We start from the raw sequence: 21,044 nt of genomic DNA on the forward strand, positions 1-21,044 counted from the left end.
TAAAACACAAACTGGTTTTGTGCATCCCTTGCAAGTGCATTATTAGTTAAACTCATATGACTCCACCCGCCTGGCGAGATTCAGACAGCCAGCCATATAATCATTATATTTTTGTTTAACTATTACTCATTCCCCAATGTGTACAGCTTCTTTTTCCATTTATGGGATGTGAGAGCTTCTAGACTCTAGCCTCTAGGCTCCTGTCATCCCTCTCTGATGCACGACAACCTCTGTGGTAAATTAAGAAAGCACAAAAGCTCTCTGAAGTCCTGCTGCCTCAAAGCTGGTGGTGTGAGTCTGCAGCTTCACTCACACCCTCTTGGGTGCTTTTCCTTCTGTGATAATTAACAACTGTGACAGTAGAAAGGAGGGAAAGCTGTGAATTAGAATTAACACTGACTAAATAGCTGTCATTGTTTGATTACGGAAGAAGTTAAAGGGGGGGGGGGGGGGGGAAGAAAAGAGGAGGTGAAGACAGGAGAAGGGTAATGAGTGTGGAAAAAAATAACATGCATTTATCAACACCAAGGCCATTTCTATCAAACTGATGGAGAGTAGAAAGGGATGGAGAACGGGAGAGAGGGAAGGATAACAACGCTGACTTTGTCCATCTCTTCACCAAACACAAGCTAATTGAAAGATTCACACCTGTGGTTTCACTTAATACGAGTGAAATATTCCTCAGACCGGTTCTGTATCTGACAAACGAATAACAGGTCGCATTTAAAACTGGGACACACTTGGGACAATCACACTCCAGTACACTTAAATTAAAACTCCAGAACTCACCTCTTGATTGAAACGCTTTTCTAACTACTAACAGGGAGATTCTGAGTATTTCATGAAAACTTACTGCGACTGCAATCCTCCCCAGCACGTGCTCTGGAATTCTTTTGTACACGTCCAGAGAACCACCTGCAAAAGACAAAAGTATTCATCAGACGGTGATGTAGTATGAACACAATCGGTACAATTTATTTATTAATATCCAAATGGCCTTTTCACAAAATCTAATTTATTTGCTTGTAATTTCATGTGGTCCAGATCTAAATTAGGTCAACCAGCATTTCCCAGATGCAAAGAAAGAACTGTCGCTCCTCTTAGACTGGATATTTACACAAACCGGAGAAGGAACGGATCTTTTTAAAAGTTTCCCCGTCAGTGTGGACGTTCTCAGAATAACCGTCTACTGCACATAATATTTAGGATGGTTTAAACGCAGACGACACATTCCAGGTATGTTTCTAAATGTAATGGAAATGAAAGTGAGTCTACACATGTAATTATATAAAAAAAATATTAGTTATAATTCCACTTTACATGATACTTTGATTGTATTTGTTTAACATTTATTCGTCATACTTATAAATCACGAAACAAGACGACATTTTTTTTTGATGTTTTCTTATGCGATCACATTTTTTAAGCACTGAAAATTCACGTTTGCAATAATCAATAACAACTGGAAATGATTGATCAAAGAAAAGTTCCATGAAATAAAGAGTGCTGAGAGGTTAGACCGAGTTTGCTGACAAGCTGGCAAACGTGTGAAACAGGGGAATAACTGCATTAACACACACTTGGACAAACACTCAGCTAAAAACATAGACAGTCCCCTATCTCACACCAATCTAGAAACACACGTAAAAATGCACCTACAAATGCACTTAAGTCTGGATTTATCACGCCCTTGTAGCTTTTAGCACACAGGCATGCTAAGCAGCTCACAGCGATAAGACGTTCTCGTGATCTGCGGAAGTGTAAATGGAGACACAGTAGAGAGACAGGCGACAGTTCCCCGAAGTCTCTCCCACACGGCGGTGTCTAGCAAAGATAAAAAAACACATGATCCACTGGCTTAAACCACCAAGAAACTCACCGTCCATAAATTCGGTGCATATGGATATCCTGTTCTCTACAAAGAAGGCACTGAAGAAAGTGATGATGTAGGGTGAATCACACTGCGGACAAGAGAAGACACAATGTGATCATTGCAGAGCACAGCAAAATATGTATTTTAAGGATTTGTTAATGCATCATCCTCATTCTGAATTTGAGCAAAAAGTGATCAGCAATTTAAGCAATGAATTGCCTCATGATCACACATGGGGAGAGGGCTGGCAGACTAAAGCAGCTGTGGAGAAACACATCAATACACTGAGCTCAGGTCAGTTGATTTGTCCATCTGGTTCCACAACTTCTTTTTTCACGTTGTATGTTGATAACACACAATGCATTCATGGTCGCTTTAAGAAATTCACAGACCGTGATCAGTTAACTCACACGCCTCGTCCCTATGTATGTTGCGCGTGTCCCCATGTATCGCTGATCCCTGGCTTACATTGTAAGACCAGAGGCGATAAATGGTGCTTCATTACTCATGGTTGATTAACAATATAGATCTGATAGGACAGCAACATTCAGTGGAGAAATAGATCAATTGTTTCTGTAAAGAGGAACAAGTCAAACTCACCTTGTAGAGAATTTCTAATTCTGACATGATCTGCTTCTGTAATTCCACCGTGATATCCAGGGGAATGACCTGTAATCAAAAACAGGTATAGCCTTTAATAAAACACAACATGAAGAAGTTCTTTTGAGGTTCTGATGGGGTGGACTAGCTTGAGGGTCACTTATTTAAGAGGAAGTACTGTCACATCACTATCAACATGGGAGATCTCACCTTGACAGCTAAAACCCGCTTGCCCAGAAGATAGTACGCTCTACAGGGACAAAGCAGAACATGATATTATATAAAGTTCAACTGATGGGTAATGAAAGTACATAAATAAAAACTCAAAAAAGGTCTCCTCGTTTTGGTTAAGGTCAGAAGTCACCACCCAAAACCAGACCCAGTCCGCCCGATCGCTCGATGTTCCAGACAGAGTTTTGAGTTGCAAGTAAAGCAGCAGCCACAGACTGGCCCCGTAATGATTTAATTATCAAACTCCTTAATGCCGAACATCGGCTTTAGTTACAGCCACTTGAAGGTAAGTTTACGGCACCTCAGTACCTCTCAACACACAATCCTCAAGGACGAATACTGTCCAACAGCTGTCAGGTGAAGGGGAGGAGGTGGGGGTGCATGTCACACAGGCCGGTTAGCTTACAAGCAGGCTTAGTAAATGCGATACCTGGCTACTCGTCTATCAGTGGGTCTTCTAGAGAGAATGCGTATGGTGCAAAGGTCTGATTAATGTGTCTTAGATTGGAGGATCACATTGCTCTTCAGCCAGACACCTAAAAACTGTCCCAGGCCTTTAATTAATGCCACCTATTAGTGCCATGTCAGGTAATTACCCACAGTTAGAACAAACACTGGTCTCTGACTGTAGCTGTGCGTGAGCTGCTGTTTACACATCGTTCATAACAGTCTCGTCGCTGCTGAAGTCAAAAAGAAACTACTTTGCATACTTTTCAGAGATTGCTGAAAGAGTAAGGTAGGTATGACCAAAAGTTAACACGTAAAAGATTTAAAAAAATATGGAATAGCAAAAGGTAAAAATGAATCACGAGCCATCTTCTGACTTCAGTGGACAGTGTTATTTATTTTTGCCCAAGAGTGTTAGTGATTGTTTCTGGTCTTAAGTGTAATCTTTTTAGTAAAAAAAGCTCTTTACACATAAGGCTGACGGCCTTGTTTCCATTTTGATGTCTCTGTCTTCCTTTAAGCTCCAATCAATATCAGTTAAGCATGAGTGCCGCCTCTTAATTAAAATGAAGATGTTAATTGAGGCAAGATCGCAGGGGTAGACATGTTAAATACTGGCTGGGCAGGTTGTGAGTGTGTGTGTGTGTTTGTAAGGCAGCCTGAAAAGGGATTAAACCTTTTAAAACGTCTTCACAATGCTAAACTTGAAGTCTCCAGACATTGCCAGTGGCTGGATGCATCAAACTACTTCTTTAACACGTGTTCGTGGACATATGCACACGTTTCAGCTGACTGTTTGTGTGTGTCCATCTTTTGTGCATGTATACCTTCAGGCAAAGTATCATGTGTTTATTCAATCTAATGCTATTGTTCTAGGTATTTGTCAGATGTCTCCGAATCATTTTGGCCAAGTTAGAGCAAGGTAAACACATTAAAGCCATCAATATAAAGTACTTTCTTCATCAGATTGAAGGGAAATATCCACATAATATAACATTACAGGGATAGTTAGTATTTTTTTGAAGTGAGGTTGTATGAGGTAATTATCTATAGTCAGTGTATTACCTACTTGTCGTCAGACAGCCCTTCCGACTGGGAACTTAAGCTGTTAACTACGCTCTCTTCAAAGCAGCCTGACTCTTATTAAAAAATGTAAAGGTTAGTTTCGATCGAGGCAGCGGTAGATCAGCAGCACGTCCCGTGTTTTGTGAGGTAAAATGACTGATTTTGTCAATAAAGTTTGGTGGCTTTGAAGAGATCAAAGATGGAAAAAATGGCTTAAGTTCCCAATTTAGAAAGGACTGTCTGGCGGCTAAGTAAAGCAGTGAAAATATTCTTAATATAGTGTACACTTAAACTGATAGATTTTTTGGGTGGGCCCTTTTCCAGGTGGCTAAAATACATTTTGCTGCTGCGCCTTCTACAGCGGTATACATTGCTAGCTTCCATGCTGGCACTCCCATCTGCTTCTCCAAACTGGGAACATGCTGACCGCCATCTTCTGTAGGGAAACCACTTACTAAGAATAAGTACGTCACACAACACCACTTCACCTGAAGTATCCCTTTAAGCACAACTGGCCCAATAGTACTGCATGTTCACAAACCAGCTTTAATTTGTATACGGTGATAATTAAATGTATGTGTAAGTTAGACATACAAGAGTTAAGAAACCCCAAAGTTTAACGTAATATATTTTAAGGGCATGTTTCAGGTCTGGAGATGTGGTGTGACTACTGCTTTGTTACAGCTTTATTCTCAGACTGCCCTTGACCACCTCAGGGCCGAGCATCCCTGTATGAGTTACAGTGACAGGCTTGTGACAGCGGGAGACATGGGGACAAGGTTACATAGCCACCCCCCGCCACTTCCCTTGATCTGACCCCAGTAAACGTGCCCCATTGCCTGGATCTTATTTACACTCCAGCTCGCTTCGTAATAAAAGCTCCATCATGCAGTATTCATAGGCCTCTCTCTTTGTCTCTGAAGTTGGGGCTGTGGGTTAGAGAGACTGGCCTCCTGGATCAGGGCTAACGTGGTACTTTTACACTGCCACGTGGAAGACGGGCCCGCCTGTCTCTCTCATCTTATATACGGCTATAATGGGCGTCCTAACCGACACAGGCGAGACAGAAAGCTAAACACAGACACTCACAAACAGACATGAACTTACACACAAAGGCTTGCTAAATATCCAGCACATTAGACACAGAGAAGCTCAAACAACAAAGTTGACAGATTTGTTTTGTGTGTATCCTACCATGCTACGAAGGTGGAAGACAACATTACTTAAATCCATGAATGGACTTTGACATCACTGCCACATGACACGCTGTGGATTTCTTTACTTCTGAGGGTGTCCCATTGTATTTGTTCATTGTCTGACCAGTTCTACACACTGGTTCTACACATGCCACATTGTGCCACCTCCAGGGAAAGGAAAGTAACAGCTGCAGACCTGCAGATTTAGACATGTCAATGTCGCCATCTACACGCAAGGACAGTAAGCGCTGCTAAACCTGTACGTCTTGCAACACCTACTGGCAAGTGTTAAAGCAGCTTGTTCTTTGTATACTGCATGTTTTTTATGTCTTCATTGTAGGTTTCACAGTTAATACTATGTATCAATTCAATTAAAAATAATAACAATTGGAACATCATCGTGTAAGACTAACTTACGATTGGATACAAATTATCAATCATTTCCTAAATGATTTAAAACATTAAATGTTGGCTTTTAAAGATTTAGTCAGTGAATGTATTTCACGTTTTCAGGCTCCTAACCGTTAGATAATATAGCTTAATTGTCTGGAGAAATAAACAAAGAGCCAAAAAGGCGACCCATAAACAAGAGATATACAAATTATTTCAATGACACTGAAGTTTATAGTCTAAATATTCTGCACCAAAGACAACAGCAAGGCTGCACTGTTAACCGGGGTAATTCCATTCAACTAGCTCGATAAACAATCTGAACATATCTGGATACAAGATACTAGGTTCCAACCAATTAACAAAGAGCTTTGGTCCTTCAATATACAGTCTAATCAATGAGGTGAAAAAAAAAACAACTAAATCAATGGAGAAAATGGGCTGAGAGACTGAAGGAACAGCCGTGGGTATCTAAGTAGATGTCACCACAGTCACAGTTAGGCAAATACGCTCGTTTTAATTGCACTTCTGGAACCATGAGTCACGAAAGTGGTCTGTGTATCCTTGTTATTGTATTTATAAGCCGTGGAGTCAGTTAGATTGCTGGACAAGATGGACCTCTGAGAGAGTGTGTAATAAAAAACAAAGGCCGACATTGATGGATGGCTAGGTCAGCGCGTGGTTATGGAGAGCTGTGGTGTTGGTAACATCCAATTGAGTCTAAATGGCTCTGGGTCATAAATGGGCTAAGAGGTTAAAAGGTGGGGAGCCTTTGGTAGTGCTTTCACACATGATAAGCCTAATATAAGCTGGACCAAATGGTAGAGGCTTAAGAGGACAGGGAATAGGTTTCGAAGCAAGCAGGAAACCCGCAAAGGCCCTCGATGAGTATGCAGACAGTATTGTTTAATCTAGATTGTTTTAGTGTGAGCTGCCTAGTTTTGGATGCATCGGTTGTAGAGATGTCTGCCTTCTCTCCTGTATAGTGGAACTAGGTGGCATTCGGCTTGTGTTGCTCAAAGTGCCAGAAAAATACATTTGAAAAGAAATCATGACCAGGTTACTCCAGATGATCAGCAGACCTTGATGCGAGCAGAACTACATCTGCCAGTTTGGGGTCCACAGAGTGAGATGGACAGCAAATTATGGTGATCTTTTTAACTCTCAGTATACTGTCCAGAAAATAAAAATAAAACTCCCCCACATTTAAGCTTTTGTGAGGACAGACACTCAGTCACTGCATCGCTGTTTTTGTTCTAAAATAAGAAAATCTACTTTTAGAATTAACTATATTAACGAGAGAGCTTTTTTTTATAAGTTGTTATTTATTGATTGGAATTTTTAAAGTCCAGCAGGGTGGTGCATTAAGTGCAGGTGTGTCTGTGATTTGGACAGGCAGAGTGCAGGGTAGTCAGGGCAGATCTGAACTGTGGTCTACAGTAACTATTTTGGTGTTTTAGCAATTAAACACATGAGACACTTGGTTTGATGGAGTAGCTGAGCTGTCAGCTGGTCTGTATTTGAACTGGATCTAATGGCAGTCAATGCTGCTGGACGGCGTTTGGTAGAACATGCCCGAGTGAGAACTCTACTCAGAATGACTTTAGCTTTCATCCTCGAGCCAGCCTCTCCAGTGTCATGTTGGAGATTGGGTATACGGACTCAGAGTGAACCTTTTTTTTTTTTTTTTTTTTTACAACTTTTGCAGAGGAAGAGGCAGCCCAGAACACACATGGTGCTGTCTAAGCTACTGCTGACTCAGCCGAAAGCGACCGGCAGACCAGGAGGGATGCAGCTGGGGTAGGAAGCAAAAGCCCAGTTGTCGGGTGTGGACTTATGACGGGCCTGGACGATGACTAACAGGTACCCTCGACGTTTCTGAAAAAGCATTTGTTGATGCATAACAAGGAAAGGCCTCCATCCTCAGCAGCGTGGGGAAATGTTGACCTCAATGGAGACATTTCTGGTGGGATAAAGGAGCAAATAAAGTAGCTCCTAAACTGGACAAAATTATATTGGGGGGGGGGGGGGGGGGGGGGGGGGGGGGGGCTGGGGGCAGCGGAGGGTGGGTGCTACGCTTCAGCGACAGCACTGTCGGTCGGAGAAGCATTATCAGCCGTAATCGCTGTACAAGGCACTCGCGGCTGGCCCGGCAACATAGATAAAAGCACAGAGCGAGTGACTTCTTTCTCTGCTCAGGTAGACATTACTCCATGATATCTTTACATAGCAAATAGTTGTTGCTGCTATATTAAGGTGCTGAATATAGTATAGAGAACCTTTAACCAAAATAAGCATGGAAGAAAACATTCTACAACATCAAAAATAGCACAAAACAACCAAACTATTTTTTTTATGTTCTCCTTCCAACTATAAAAATTTCAGCACCAAAGCATATGGATTTTTTGCTGGACTAAATTGACTGAGAAGTTGTTGGGCTTGCAATATTGCCCTTCCCCACTGCAGTGCAACCATTTTTGGTGCCAAACTGATAAGCAATCTTATTCTCCTACAACTATGACAGATTGGCTCTTAATGAAACTATCTCAAAGTCATAAAACAGTAAAAGGTGGTTGGAAAGAAAGGTGAAAATAAAAAACAAAAAAAACCGACAGTTTTGGAAGATTTGCTGGATAGGACATTTACTGGGTTTGCTGGGGACTCTGGGAAGCAGACCACTCTGTCAAGTCAAGGTCAGTCTAAGCAGTGATCAATACTTCAATCTCAATAAAACAGCTCAATAGCTGAGGATTGATGAGAAGGAGAAAACACAAGGTGGGAAAAAGAAGTATAGAGCGAGCAACACAAATGCCAACCTTGTCATAACGCTAGCAGGGCAGTAATACATTTGTCTAGCCGGAGAGGATGGAGCTCTTCTATCGTGGCAGGTAATGTGCGGAACTATAGACAGATTAGGTCAATTGCTGTCATACTTTACAGCCCCAAATCAATATCATATATGTTTGCAACCTTCAAACCAGAATAAATAAATGAAGGTAAAGACACAAACCACCCTGATGGATGTCACACCAAACACTGAGATAAATGGACGGATGAAGGAGCGGAGGAAGGGTGGTGAACAATGGGGAACCCTTCACAGAACCCTATTGCAGGGTGATGTGCTTGTCAGAAAAAATGAGCAGAAAAAATATGAAAAGACAAGAATCAGTCTAAAATTGGCAACATTCCTTCTGCACTGTATCGAGGCTTCAACATCCTTGAATAACTCATTCAGACCATCTCACTTGCTTCAGTGTCACCATCTGTGCTGTGAGCAGCAAAGACTTACTTGTAAACTGTGCCTCCGTTTCCATGGCCAAGCTGCTCTTGATAGTGGATATCTTGGGCATTTATCTGTCGATACAGATATACAATAAATGGTACTTAGATGTTATAACATGAGAAGACATGCAACCGGTGGATGACATGTGTAACTTCACAGGTGAGGCAGAGAGAGGGGCTGACATTGTCACTGGAGGCTATAAACAAGACATGCGTTCAGGTCACTCCAAGTTCAGCAACATAAGGAGAGAAAGCAGATGGTAAGAAGGAGGAGAAGAGGAGATCAATACAGCATTTGATGAAGAGGTTAATGATGATTTGTTTGCAGTCGTCACATACCAGAATTGTCACATGGTTGGTCTGAGCAAATGTTTTTTATCCAAATGCCAGTGTGTAATATTTTATAAACAAATATGTTTCATAATAATATATTCTAATTTTTACTCAGTTTTAGAGTGAGAAGAACTGCACTCAAACAGTAACTACCGCTCCTATTTTTGAATCGGTTCTATTAATACCATAATGATAAATATGCTAAGTGTTAAATATATTTTTGCTATATTTTAAATGCATCGCTGCTAAAGAAAACTGTTTTACATTCACGTAAACATATCGAGTACCATGATATAAAACCGTCATTTTAAAACTGAAAAGCTTTATCATTACATCAATATTTTACATGTCCTATCGATATAAGGAAATGTACTATTGCAAAACATGTGTGTCCTAAAAATGTAGACAGAATATAAAACATTCTAGGAAAATCATTGTTTATCTTTGCATCCAAAATGGCCAGAATTTTACAATGTCTGGTGAAAAATGATCTTAATTGATTCTGTCTCCAGTCCATGCTGCCTTGTAGCACTTCATTCATGTGCATGAAGTGTGTTTATACATGTTTGTGTGCGTGGCACTCAATGATTGATAATGAGATTATGTCAATGTGGGGCTGTCAAAACATATTTTGTATAGACCGAGGCAGGCACAACAACATGCATGCATGCCCCCCCCCCCCCCAATTGATTTGATAAGGTGGTGAGAGGAGGGAGGTAAAGAGAATGAGAAGAGATGAAGGGATTGGAGAGAACAGCTTTATTAGCTCACTGTGTTACAGCAGAAACCTGAGAGGACGTGGATTAATTATCTCCCTGACAAGCTAGCCATTGTGTGTGTGTGTGTGTGCGTGCGTGTATGAAAGAGAGAAAGTTTTATAAAAGAAAGACATGACTGTAGCAGGCTTGATCCTAGAAACCCACAGACCTCCTGCAGTGAAGAGACAATAACCAAATACACACTCTGTGTAACATGCCCACAGTTGGCATCAAAGAAAACCCAAAGAGGAGCCAACCACTGGAGAGAATGTGTTTCTAGTCAGTGGGAACTAGTGCGAGAGCAGCGAGTTAACTGCGGTCAAGTTCTACTGAAACTCAAAACTCAGGCTCACCTGCCCATTTGTCAGAATCCTCTTCAGCTCCGCAGATGATTTTTTTAAGCTGGAGGAAGGAACACAGCACAGTTGACGCAAGTATCACAGACATCGTTCTACTCATCAATCAACCAACCGGCTGAAGTTTATTCCAGGTAGTGCAACATGCTCCTCATGCCCCAGACAGCTCACCTGTTGTTGGCCATGGAGTCTGGGATGGCATGAGTGCAGTCATTGGCTGGGTTAGGTCTTGTATTAACCTGAAGGTGTGGAAACACATACACAAACATGTGAAAGGACACACACGGACACACACACACACACACACACACACACACACACACACACACACACACGCACACACACACACACACACACCGAGTGGTCAAGGCCAAAAGACAGATAGACATATGGCCAGACCCCCTAATGAACAAGAACAAAACACGAGCTCTCAGTTCAGCCTGGAGGTTAATTGGCTTTCGTAGGAGAGAAGGGAGGTACGCGAAGAAGAAAGACAGAGAGGAGGTGAAGGGATGAAAGACTGCAGAAGGAGAGAAGAGGCAAAATATGTTTGCATGTACGGATCAGCCCTCACGGTTTGGTTGTGAACCACGGATTAATTACAGAGTTTACGTTAACCACCAAAGTGTGAAATAAAGTTTTACTGACATCGTAAAACTACTGATGATAAGATTTGTGTTAATCAATGAAAATACAATCTGTTATTATGTGCCTTTATGAAAAAACACTATAAATTACTTTAACAAAGTAAAAGGATAACATTTAGAATTTTGGATGGTTTACACTTCAGAGCGATTGAAATGATTTTTGGGATGGAGCCATATAGACCAGCTGCTATAATCAAACAACAAAGGGATCTGTATCTGCCAAATATGGATCATCAATGATCTGCAATTAGTATCAGCGGGAAAAAAACATTATCAGGGATCTCTAAAAGTTATATTTGCTCCCTTTTTTCTTTTGTGCTGATCTGATTTTTGATCCGATCCGTGAATCCGATCCGTGATCCGATCCGATCCGTGAGTTTAATGATCCGTTGCACCACTATTTTTTCGTTGTCATTTTCGCCTTTATTGGACAGTTAACAGTGTGGAGGCTGAGGAGAGAGAACGAGCTAGAGAGAGGTGAGACATGCATCAAAGGTCCCAAGGCTGGAATCAACCGGGGACGTTCATTATGTGGGATGTGCTGCAACCATTCGGCTACCAAGGCGCTCCGAAAATAAAGTAAAGACATAAAAAATGTCATGCCACATTTGGAACATTGTTCTTTACATTTATTAATCTGCATAAATGTTTACTACAAAGACCTCTGTACACAACCCAGAAGAGACGAGATCCTGTAAAGGGTATACTAAAAATAACTCTTTTAATTGAGGTCAGAAGGCCGATGTGTTGGGTCCAGTAAAGCGCAGGGATTCTCTCTTTAATTAGTGCCCAGGAAGACCTAATTTAAACAGCGCACAAGACTCCCCTCAGACAATTACTTTTACATTAAAACAGGATAAAAGAGGGGAAAGATTACTAAAGGACTTCAGGTTTTTTGGAAAACATCATCTTATCAAAACAGACCTTTGACCTTAAAAAAAAAAAAAATAAGAACTGACACAATTCAGTAGTTGTTACCAAAAGTCCTCAGAGGATACATTAAATAAAGCACTTCCAGTATTTGGAGAGGAGGGGTGATTCTATCATTGAAATGGAGATGGGTATAATATGGATCATCTGGAGAGATGGAGGTGTCAAGTCATTTAACCCATGGTAATTAGCAATGAGTTTCAATAGCAACATATGCCTAACATAAAATGGGAAGGTCTGTGGAAGGCCATTTGTAAATGGCAGAGGAGGGGGGGGGGGCTTTGTAATGACAATTTCATGGTTGAACAATAACATCTTCTTAGTGACTTCGTTTTTGCTTTAACCAAAGCTGTTCTTATCGTATGGAATGTGAGGATCATAATACTCTAGACGGGGGGGAGAAATCGAGGATTTAGCATAACACCTTGCTTTTAAACGGCTAACCCGGCATGAGAAAGATGAGAGAAGGGGAGAGACGAGCTCCGTTGCAGCCACAGCCCGCCATACATAAACATAGACGAGGAGAGCAAGAGAATGAGCGAAAGAAAAGGAGAGCCTTGACTTCAATTGACATTTCAATAAGTGGAACACGGCGTTACCAATCCATTTGCCTCAACTTCCCTCCCTCCCCTCCCCTTGTTCTCCGTGTAAGGCAGCTGAAACAATTATTGAGATAGGTACCTTCAGGCCATGTATGTTCCGGATCCCTGGAGTCTTGCCGGCTGAAACAGTAATTGACTAGATTGTAGAACACATCACTGGGCCATTTACAAATGTGCTGAAAAGGAATCAGTTCTTCGTAAAAAAAAAAAAAAAAAAAAAAAAAAAAAAAAAGAAAGACGAAATGAAATGAGGGTTACTCTGAAATTAGACAAGAGAGTGATTGAGATGTTGGGCTCTTGAGACAGCTGGTGGTAGGTAGGAAGGAAACAGAGTCACACAGTAAGAGAAAAGAGTGAGATAGAGAGTAAGAGAGAGACAGATTCAGAGTAAAGGAGAGGGAGACAATACACTCTGCCCTTGGGGCCTGTTAGCGATTATGCATGACTTTGGGGAGGTGAGAAAACTACATGAAGATACAGAAATCATATGTATTGAAAAAGCGCTCGCAGTCAAAACCAGTTCAGGGAAGAAACTAGACAACGTCAGAGATTTGGGCAAGGCGTGGCCTGAACACAAGCTTGCAGTTTCAATGTCCTTGGAGCAAAAGAAATGTAGATTTATAAATGACTGAATGAGCCACTGAATTTTAATGTTTTCCAGAGGCTGCATTGCAACCAAATGCTCCCATTTTCTTATGTTTGAACACCAGCATAAGGGATTTACCCACATTTTGGTTTAATAGTTTCCAACGAGGAAAGTGTGAATATTTTTAAATATTTAAATTTTGCTTATGATTAATTGTCAACACATTAATTACAAATACCTATTGAGCCTTTAAGCATTACCAAGCCATGATAAACTGTAACATGTCACTCCGTACCTCGTGGAAAAATCTGCAGAGGGTCCGGCAGCAGCCCATTGATGCGTTGTTCATTCATTGTGTTGAAGTACTAAAGGGGGAAAGACAGTCAGAAGGAGAGAACAATAGTCGTTGGAAGTGATTATTACACATACTGGAAGTTAAATATACTTTGTTTCATTATTAAAGGATTACTGAAAGAAAATAAACACAAAATGTTTATCTAAATGACGTCAGAATTAATCCACAGTATTCCCAGAATGTGAGCATGCTGTGCTGAAATCTGTTGCCAATGAGGACCAATGCCCTGTGGGCTTGTATTGAAGGAGTGTAGCATTAACCCTTTTCTCCTCCAGGTCAACAGCTCACCAAACACTCATATCCTACAGGACTAACACATACACATACACATACACACACACACACACACACACACACAAAGAAACACACACACACTGGGGCCTCTCAGATGCTTGCCAAGGCAATGCAATAATTGATGTTTCAGTTAACCAAACCATCTGTTAAACTGTGTGTGTGTGTGTGTGTGTTTTGTCTCCTTTTTGAGGCTTCAAACCAACAGAAATGAACAGCAAGACATCCTTGAACACATAGTTCAGACACTTCAGAAGATGTCTCCATGTATTCCACATGTACATGTGTTCATTGTGTTCCATTTACAGTCCAGTATGAATTACCAAGTCATCACTGCGATATGTAAATGTGCTCTCTCATTGTGGGGGAGGGAGGGAGGGAGGACGATGGGAACGGCTTGGATGGGAATGGATCAGAATGGCTACCCAAGTGGCACAGCTGTTATTAAAAGGCCTATTTATCACTGTCAGGTCCCTCCTCGCTCCTAGGCCTCTGCTTTCGCCCTCCAGCGTTTTCACTAGGCCACATCTGAACAATGGGCCTAATACCCAAAACCATGTTGTGTGTGTTGAGGGTGTGTGTGTGTGTGTGTGTGTGTGTGTGTGTGTGGGGGGGGGGGGGGTCGGGCTCCACGTACCTTTAATTTTCCGCTCAGCTAGCTTATTGATTAAGGCTGCAATTACCACCTAATCTGTAGTAGGTGTGTTATTAAAAGACATTCTCCATTGTTGGCCAATAACTAAACAGTGTCCGATCCCAAATACCATCGCTCAGCCTTAAGGGACAAGTGGGAGAGCGAGAGCAGAGAGTGGGCCTCATCATCATTAGCAGACTGAGGGGAAATGGGAGTAAGAACGGTGGAATTAGAGCCACTACCTCCAGGGGGAGCTGAGCGAGGAACGGATGAGGTCACATGGTTTTTTTTTTAGTACCCGACACAGGCCAGTCTTTAACTTTGAACAGGGGCGTCTGTCTTTCAAGGTGTCGAACAATGATTAGAGATGCCTGGAAGACTAGTGGGTCTCACAGGAGCATGTAGCAATCAATGTTCTCAGTGATGGGGGATACTTTTCACAATAACTGCCCTCTGCACACTCATGTTAATTAAGTGCTGGATTCGAGCATTAATTTTGCTCAGCAACAAGGAGCATGAATCTTTTCCGCAAGGCAAAAAAAAAAAAAAAAAAGCAGAAATCCCGAATAAGAAAAAAACACATGTAGATACAGTATATTTAAAAGTCTGGCTAAACATTTATCAATTAATTATCCCAAACATCCACACACAGAAACAGTTGCACACGAGAGGCCACCATGAGAGACTCTAATGAATTATCCCACCTCTCACCTAACATGCTGGTTTCCCCTAATTCCTATTAATTTCACATAATGGCTGTCTGCTCACCTGGAATTAACAACACTGAGGCAAAAAAATACCACTGGGGTCTCTACGGAGGCCAAATGGCAACCACAGCAAACAACCACAACACGGAAAAGAATCCTCCGAGTACAAATGCAAATGACTGCTGAAATGCATAACCCTTGCTCAAGACATTTAAAGTACTCGGCTAGTGTAAATTATATTTTAGAGGGACCAGTTTTTTTCCAGGTGATCAGCAGCTTTTTGTGCACTTGCCTGTCCCACAAGGAGCAGAAAGCCATTACGCTCCTGGATTTGTTTGGCAAAAATTAACTGTGGCTTTTGAAATGTGTGGACGAGGCAGTGCAGTGTTGTGGATGCTAAATATTTGTGCTGCAGGTCAGGGTCATAAATTAATATGCTGTTAAGACATGTCACATCATCCGAATAAAGAACAAATTAGTGTTGGGACAATAAGGCGCTGTTATGTATTGCAAAATGAAATAATAGTCTATTGTAGCCTGTGTTTTTTTAATATGAAATATTTGACAAATTACCAGTGACCCTGATGGCTCCAATTGTAGCTTGTAGTTGTTTTAGTTAGGACTGGGCAATATATCAATATTATATCGATACTGTGATATGAGGCTGGACATCATCTTAGATTTTGGATAGTGTAGTAACGTATAAGTCTTTTCCTGGTTTAAAAGTCTGCATCACAGTAAAGTGCTGAAGTTGCAGAACTTACCAGACTGTTCTAGCTGTTCTATTATTTATCTTTACCCAGGTAATCATTATCATTGAGATATTTTGTCAAAGATATTGTGATGTTTGATTTTCTCCATATCGCCCCGCCCTAGTTTTAGTTGTACTGCAGTTCCTTTTCTGCTATTTAAAAATGCACCGGTAGGTGTACTGGTGACTATTACTGATATTTGGTTGATCATGTATGATATTAGTTTCAGGTTTAAAGTACCATAGTCTTTTCTTTTATAACCATTTTAATTTTTACATTTATACATGGAACAACAGCACTTCACCATCATAACCTACTGTAGCAGCATGTTTGCCATCCCGGTTCTTACAAATTAAGATAACATTTTGGCACATGATACAGAAAACTATTTGCTTTGCATGTCAGCTGGATTTTCGTGATGTCACAAATTCATGCAACAATCGCGGGATCACATATCACACGAAAATCCACCTGGTCAGGCTTCTAGTAATGCGTTTGTGTCCGGTAAGCCAGAGCACGGACCAGTGAGAAGCTACCAGCAGCTACGACGTGGCTACGGAGTGCGAGACGTCACAGAGAGGCAAGCGATCGTTCAAAACAACAATGGCGGCTCCTGAAGATGTAACCGCAAATGCTCCAATATCATGAGTTTCATCAGAACTGGGGAGCATTTCTTCATTCAAAGAAGAGCAAAGAACGCCACTGAAGGCTCTTCTCTATGGAAAACACTGTTTTTGCTCTCCTCCCGACTCGCTTTGGTAAGAGTCCATCCAATAACCCGCCACAAATTTTTTGTCAAATGTCTGCCCAATTCTGAGAAGTTTCCAATGACGGTTCTCAGTTGGTTCTGTGTTACAAACCATCTGGCGGGTCAGGTTACAGAACATTGGTGGTCATACCAAAACAAAGGGAATTCCTGAAATCCTAAGTCTATATCAATATTGTGCAAATATTGAAAGCTACACACTGATCACATAAAGCCAAAGTTGCAAGAAGTTTAAAACATGTCAACCGGATATGTGAATAATAAAGATGGCTGAGGTCAATACTTCCTCCATCTTTGTTGCATAACGCTCGTCGGCACAACAGCTGTCTCTTTTTGCTTAATCACCCTGCTACCCTATGCTACTTAATGATTAAAAAGCAACCACAAGTGAATGCATGAGAGAAATGGACAAAAAAAAAAAACAAGGAGTGTAAATTGTGCCTGTGGCTGCAGCAGCATCATTGTGAGCTGATGGGGGGTAAAAGACATCCACAGATGAAAGTAGATTTTGAACAATTCTGCAGCCCAGGGGGCCTCGCTCTTTAATGAGGCAAAACTTTAAGTACTGAATAATAAATAATAAAAATTGACAGTTCATTTAGCTTTCAGTGTACCTCGTAGAGAAAGCCATTACACGCCATTACTCTTACTGTCCGTGGCATGAACAGTAAGTATGGTGGAATATGAAAGTGTACAGCACTAGGTGGAGGAGCAGAATGAGTAGTGGAAACGTGTGTGTTTCTGAAAAATACCTATAAACGTTTGTTTTCTTACCTGAGGTTAAAGACATCACTGGTTGAGTCTTAATAGGTTGCAGATAAATACAATGTCAGTGTAGAAGTGGAAGCAAGAAGTCAAAATGTGTCATTCCTATCTAGTCATCAGCACTTCTATCTTTTTAGATTTTTCTTTCCAGATCAATTATGCCTCCTACACATCACAGACATTAACTGTCTTTTAAAATACATCTGACAGCACTGAACCATTTACCACGAGATACGTTTTTGGTGACATGGACGGGATCCTGTATTTCTGAAATGTGCTAAAGCACCAAAAACATATGTGACATTAAAGGTCTTTTAGAATTGGTTTCTTTTTATACCTTAAGCCATTTTAATGCCAACTAGAGGCGTAAACAGTAAAAACTTAAGATGACAATTTGAGATTTAAGTGCCAACGTTTTGAGATCAAGATTTATGGCCAATGAAAAAGGAGTTAAGTGGCTCTGTCGTCATGCTGCACAAAAAGTACAAGACAAAACAATGTCCGGGTAACACTCTCCAGTCAAGTCAAGTATATGTTTGTTTACCCCAAAATCACAAATTTGCCTTAGAGTGGTTTACAACCTGTACAACAGAAAACACTCTATATTCTTCTGGATGGAAAAAAGTTCAGGTGTTCAGACACACAGTGGATGTTGCATAAACAGTGAGGTCTGACCTTAATGTGTACAGTTTTCATCAGAACTACTTTTTTAATGAAGAAATAACCTCGAAAACAGCTGCAACATAAACATATCAGCGAAAAATACAAGTTTGTGGGATGGATGTGTGACATGAAGAAAATATTCTTTTATATACTCACATATGACAACATGGCTTTGAGTTCTTCATCACTTCTCACAGTGATTCTGTCTCCAACCTCGTCTTCATCTGAGAAACACAGAAGCATCTTCAAATTTGGATTGCAAACATTCATACCAAAATAATACAAGATAAAACAGCTTTCAATATTAAAGGCAAAGTCCTAACGTTGGTTGCCAATCAGTGGCTGTATTGACTTCAATTATTTTACTTGTTTTAAAGCACTTCATGGTCTTGCATTGGCATATATGGCATAAATCTTATACAAAAAACTTGATTCAGCCAGACCTTTATTTAGGAAGGGCTGTTAGACCATTCCTGTTCAACAGGTGGATTTTCTTTTTTTTAATGTTATTCACTTAATTGATTGTATTTAAATTGAAATAAATATATATTTTTATTGTATACAAGTTGTATAATATTATTCTATTTTATTTACACTAGTTTTTATTTAACGTCGTTTTACTACTTTTACTGTTATTATGGCTTTAAAATCTATTTCATTACATTTTCATCATTTCATTGTCTGGTGTCTCAAATTGTCAAATTGATAAACTTCTGAATTGCTTTTGTCTTTTATGTTTTTTTTCGTGATCTACTCTGTTATTTTTTACTTGTCGGTCACCTGCTAAGCACTTTGAACTGCACTAACCTGTATGAAAGGTGTTAGCCAAATTAAGTTTAATTGATTTGATGTAAGGGTAATAGATCAGATTTCTGTCCATGCGCTATAGCAAATACACAGCAAACTGGAAGACAAAATGTACCGGAATTTAATATCATATCAAGTAATACTTTGAGCCGTTAACAAAAATCTATGATGTAACTCATTCCATATAAAAACTGTAAACCTAAGTCATCTTAAGTCACTTTGAGGAACAAAAAAAGCAGCAACATTGTTGCAACATTTCAGGTGTCATGAATGCAAAAGGATACGGTGATTCATCTATTTTCAAAACAAAATAAGAAATTATGTTCATTTGCCAATAAAAAGACAAATACGTTGTTCGAATATTAAGAGCAGGATTCACTTAATTGATTGATGCTTTTTCCTGGCATCTACACATACAGTATCCACATACATCCAAACCAATAACACCCCATAATAGGTGCAGCACTAAGGGAATGATAATCAATGGGCCCCCATTCCTCAGTAACAGTGTGTCAGTTAGTAAATCACAGGATGAATGTTTTGTTGGTCAACATATTGTTACCAACTAGAAACACAATAGGGCTTAGATGGGTCACTGGTCTGTGTGGTTGAGTCCCTGTTCCAGAAGTCAAGTAATACAAGTATGAGACAGACACTCACATTCAAAGGCTGTGACAGTGGCTTCAGGCATGACATCTCTGATTGCAACCTGAAGTGAATTACAAAACAGAAACAATAACAAAAATACAGTATAACGTTCAACACATTCACACATACTGATGTGAAAGTTGTAACTGTTTAGTGTGTCTTAGTTGGGCGAAGACACAGAAACAGAAAGTGCCAGATTTAAACTGAGTGAATGTCTTTTCCATGTACAGCTGTTAGTTAGCTAGTTAGCTAACTCAGCTGTGTAGCATTGTGAGGACTCACCAGCAAGTCATTGAAGTTCAGTAGAGACGGACAGTCAACGGCCGAGTCCATGTCACCTGACGGCGTCTTTATACGGATCACTATTGCCTCCGTGTCCATTGTGCGGAGGTTGTTTAAATCGAGTACGAGCATAAAGAGGAACAATTACGCCACATAATAACACTTGGACTGGCTGTTTAAGCTAACGAGCTCATTTCCTGCAGTGGTGTGCTAACGATGCTAGCATCCTCCTCAGTCCAGACACTTTTCTCACATGATGCGGGGATTTAAAAACGTTAACCGCATGAAACTGTAAATATATATCTGCCGACAACCCGTGTCATCAGAGATATTTAGCCATGAAGCTAGTTCTGAGGAAAACACAACAGCTCCAACAGCGTTTCCGAATCAACATCCGCTCAGGGAATTTTCAAAATAAAGTACTTACACCTGCGTAACCACTCAAAACATTGCTGCAACATTACTGTCGAGGAAGAGGCCTGACGTAAAATAGGTACTTCCAGTAGTGGAAAGTAACTAAGTACATTTACTCAAGTAAATTAGTTAATACAGTTTTGAGGAACTCGTACTTTACTTGAGTATTTACATTTTATGCTACTTTATACACTTTTTACTCCACTATATTTTTTTGACATCGGTTGTAATTTATTACTTTTGCAGATTCAGATCAACACAAAATAATTATGATGCATTATTATGGATTAAGCTACTAGCAGTATATGAAGTAATTTAAATGAGCTCATTAATTATAATCCAGTGATATTATATATCAAATATTCGGAAATAAGCCACTCTGCATAATGAGCAGTTTTACCTTTGGTACATTAAGTATATTTTGATGTTAATATGCACTTTTACTTCTTCTTTTTTTTTTTAAAGATGAATGAATGCAGGACTTACAGAGTATTTATATAATGTGGTATTGTTACTTTTACTTAAATAAAATATCCTGTAGTAGTACAACAACAAATGTTGTGCCCACTCAACCAGCAGAACTGGTCTGCATTAAAATCAAACAGCTCAGTCATATATTTGCATAATATGTTAAAGCACCCTTTTAAATTTCTATGTACATTTT

The 21,044-nt window shown here is 40.3% G+C and overlaps 1 protein-coding gene across 1 annotated transcript in view; it reads right to left on the reverse strand.

Moving 5' to 3' along the window:
* map2k5 (mitogen-activated protein kinase kinase 5) overlaps positions 1-20,353 on the reverse strand; it is a 50,306-nt gene extending 29,953 nt beyond the window's left edge. Inside the window, exons 1-12 of the mRNA XM_031848770.1 lie at positions 19,967-20,353; positions 19,697-19,745; positions 18,386-18,453; positions 13,592-13,661; positions 12,790-12,830; positions 10,703-10,770; positions 10,529-10,577; positions 9,092-9,156; positions 2,684-2,723; positions 2,474-2,542; positions 1,880-1,961; positions 854-915 (exon numbers count right to left, since the gene is read on the reverse strand). Coding sequence (XP_031704630.1) covers positions 854-915; positions 1,880-1,961; positions 2,474-2,542; positions 2,684-2,723; positions 9,092-9,156; positions 10,529-10,577; positions 10,703-10,770; positions 12,790-12,830; positions 13,592-13,661; positions 18,386-18,453; positions 19,697-19,745; positions 19,967-20,098 — 795 coding nt within the window. The 5' untranslated portion in view covers positions 20,099-20,353. The remainder of the gene's footprint in view (positions 1-853; positions 916-1,879; positions 1,962-2,473; positions 2,543-2,683; positions 2,724-9,091; positions 9,157-10,528; positions 10,578-10,702; positions 10,771-12,789; positions 12,831-13,591; positions 13,662-18,385; positions 18,454-19,696; positions 19,746-19,966) is intronic.
* Positions 20,354-21,044: the final 691 nt, after the last annotated feature.

This window comes from Anarrhichthys ocellatus, unplaced genomic scaffold (assembly GCF_004355925.1).
Source record: "Anarrhichthys ocellatus isolate YVR2014 unplaced genomic scaffold, GSC_Weel_1.0 scaffold8, whole genome shotgun sequence".
Lineage (NCBI taxonomy): Eukaryota > Metazoa > Chordata > Actinopteri > Perciformes > Anarhichadidae > Anarrhichthys > Anarrhichthys ocellatus.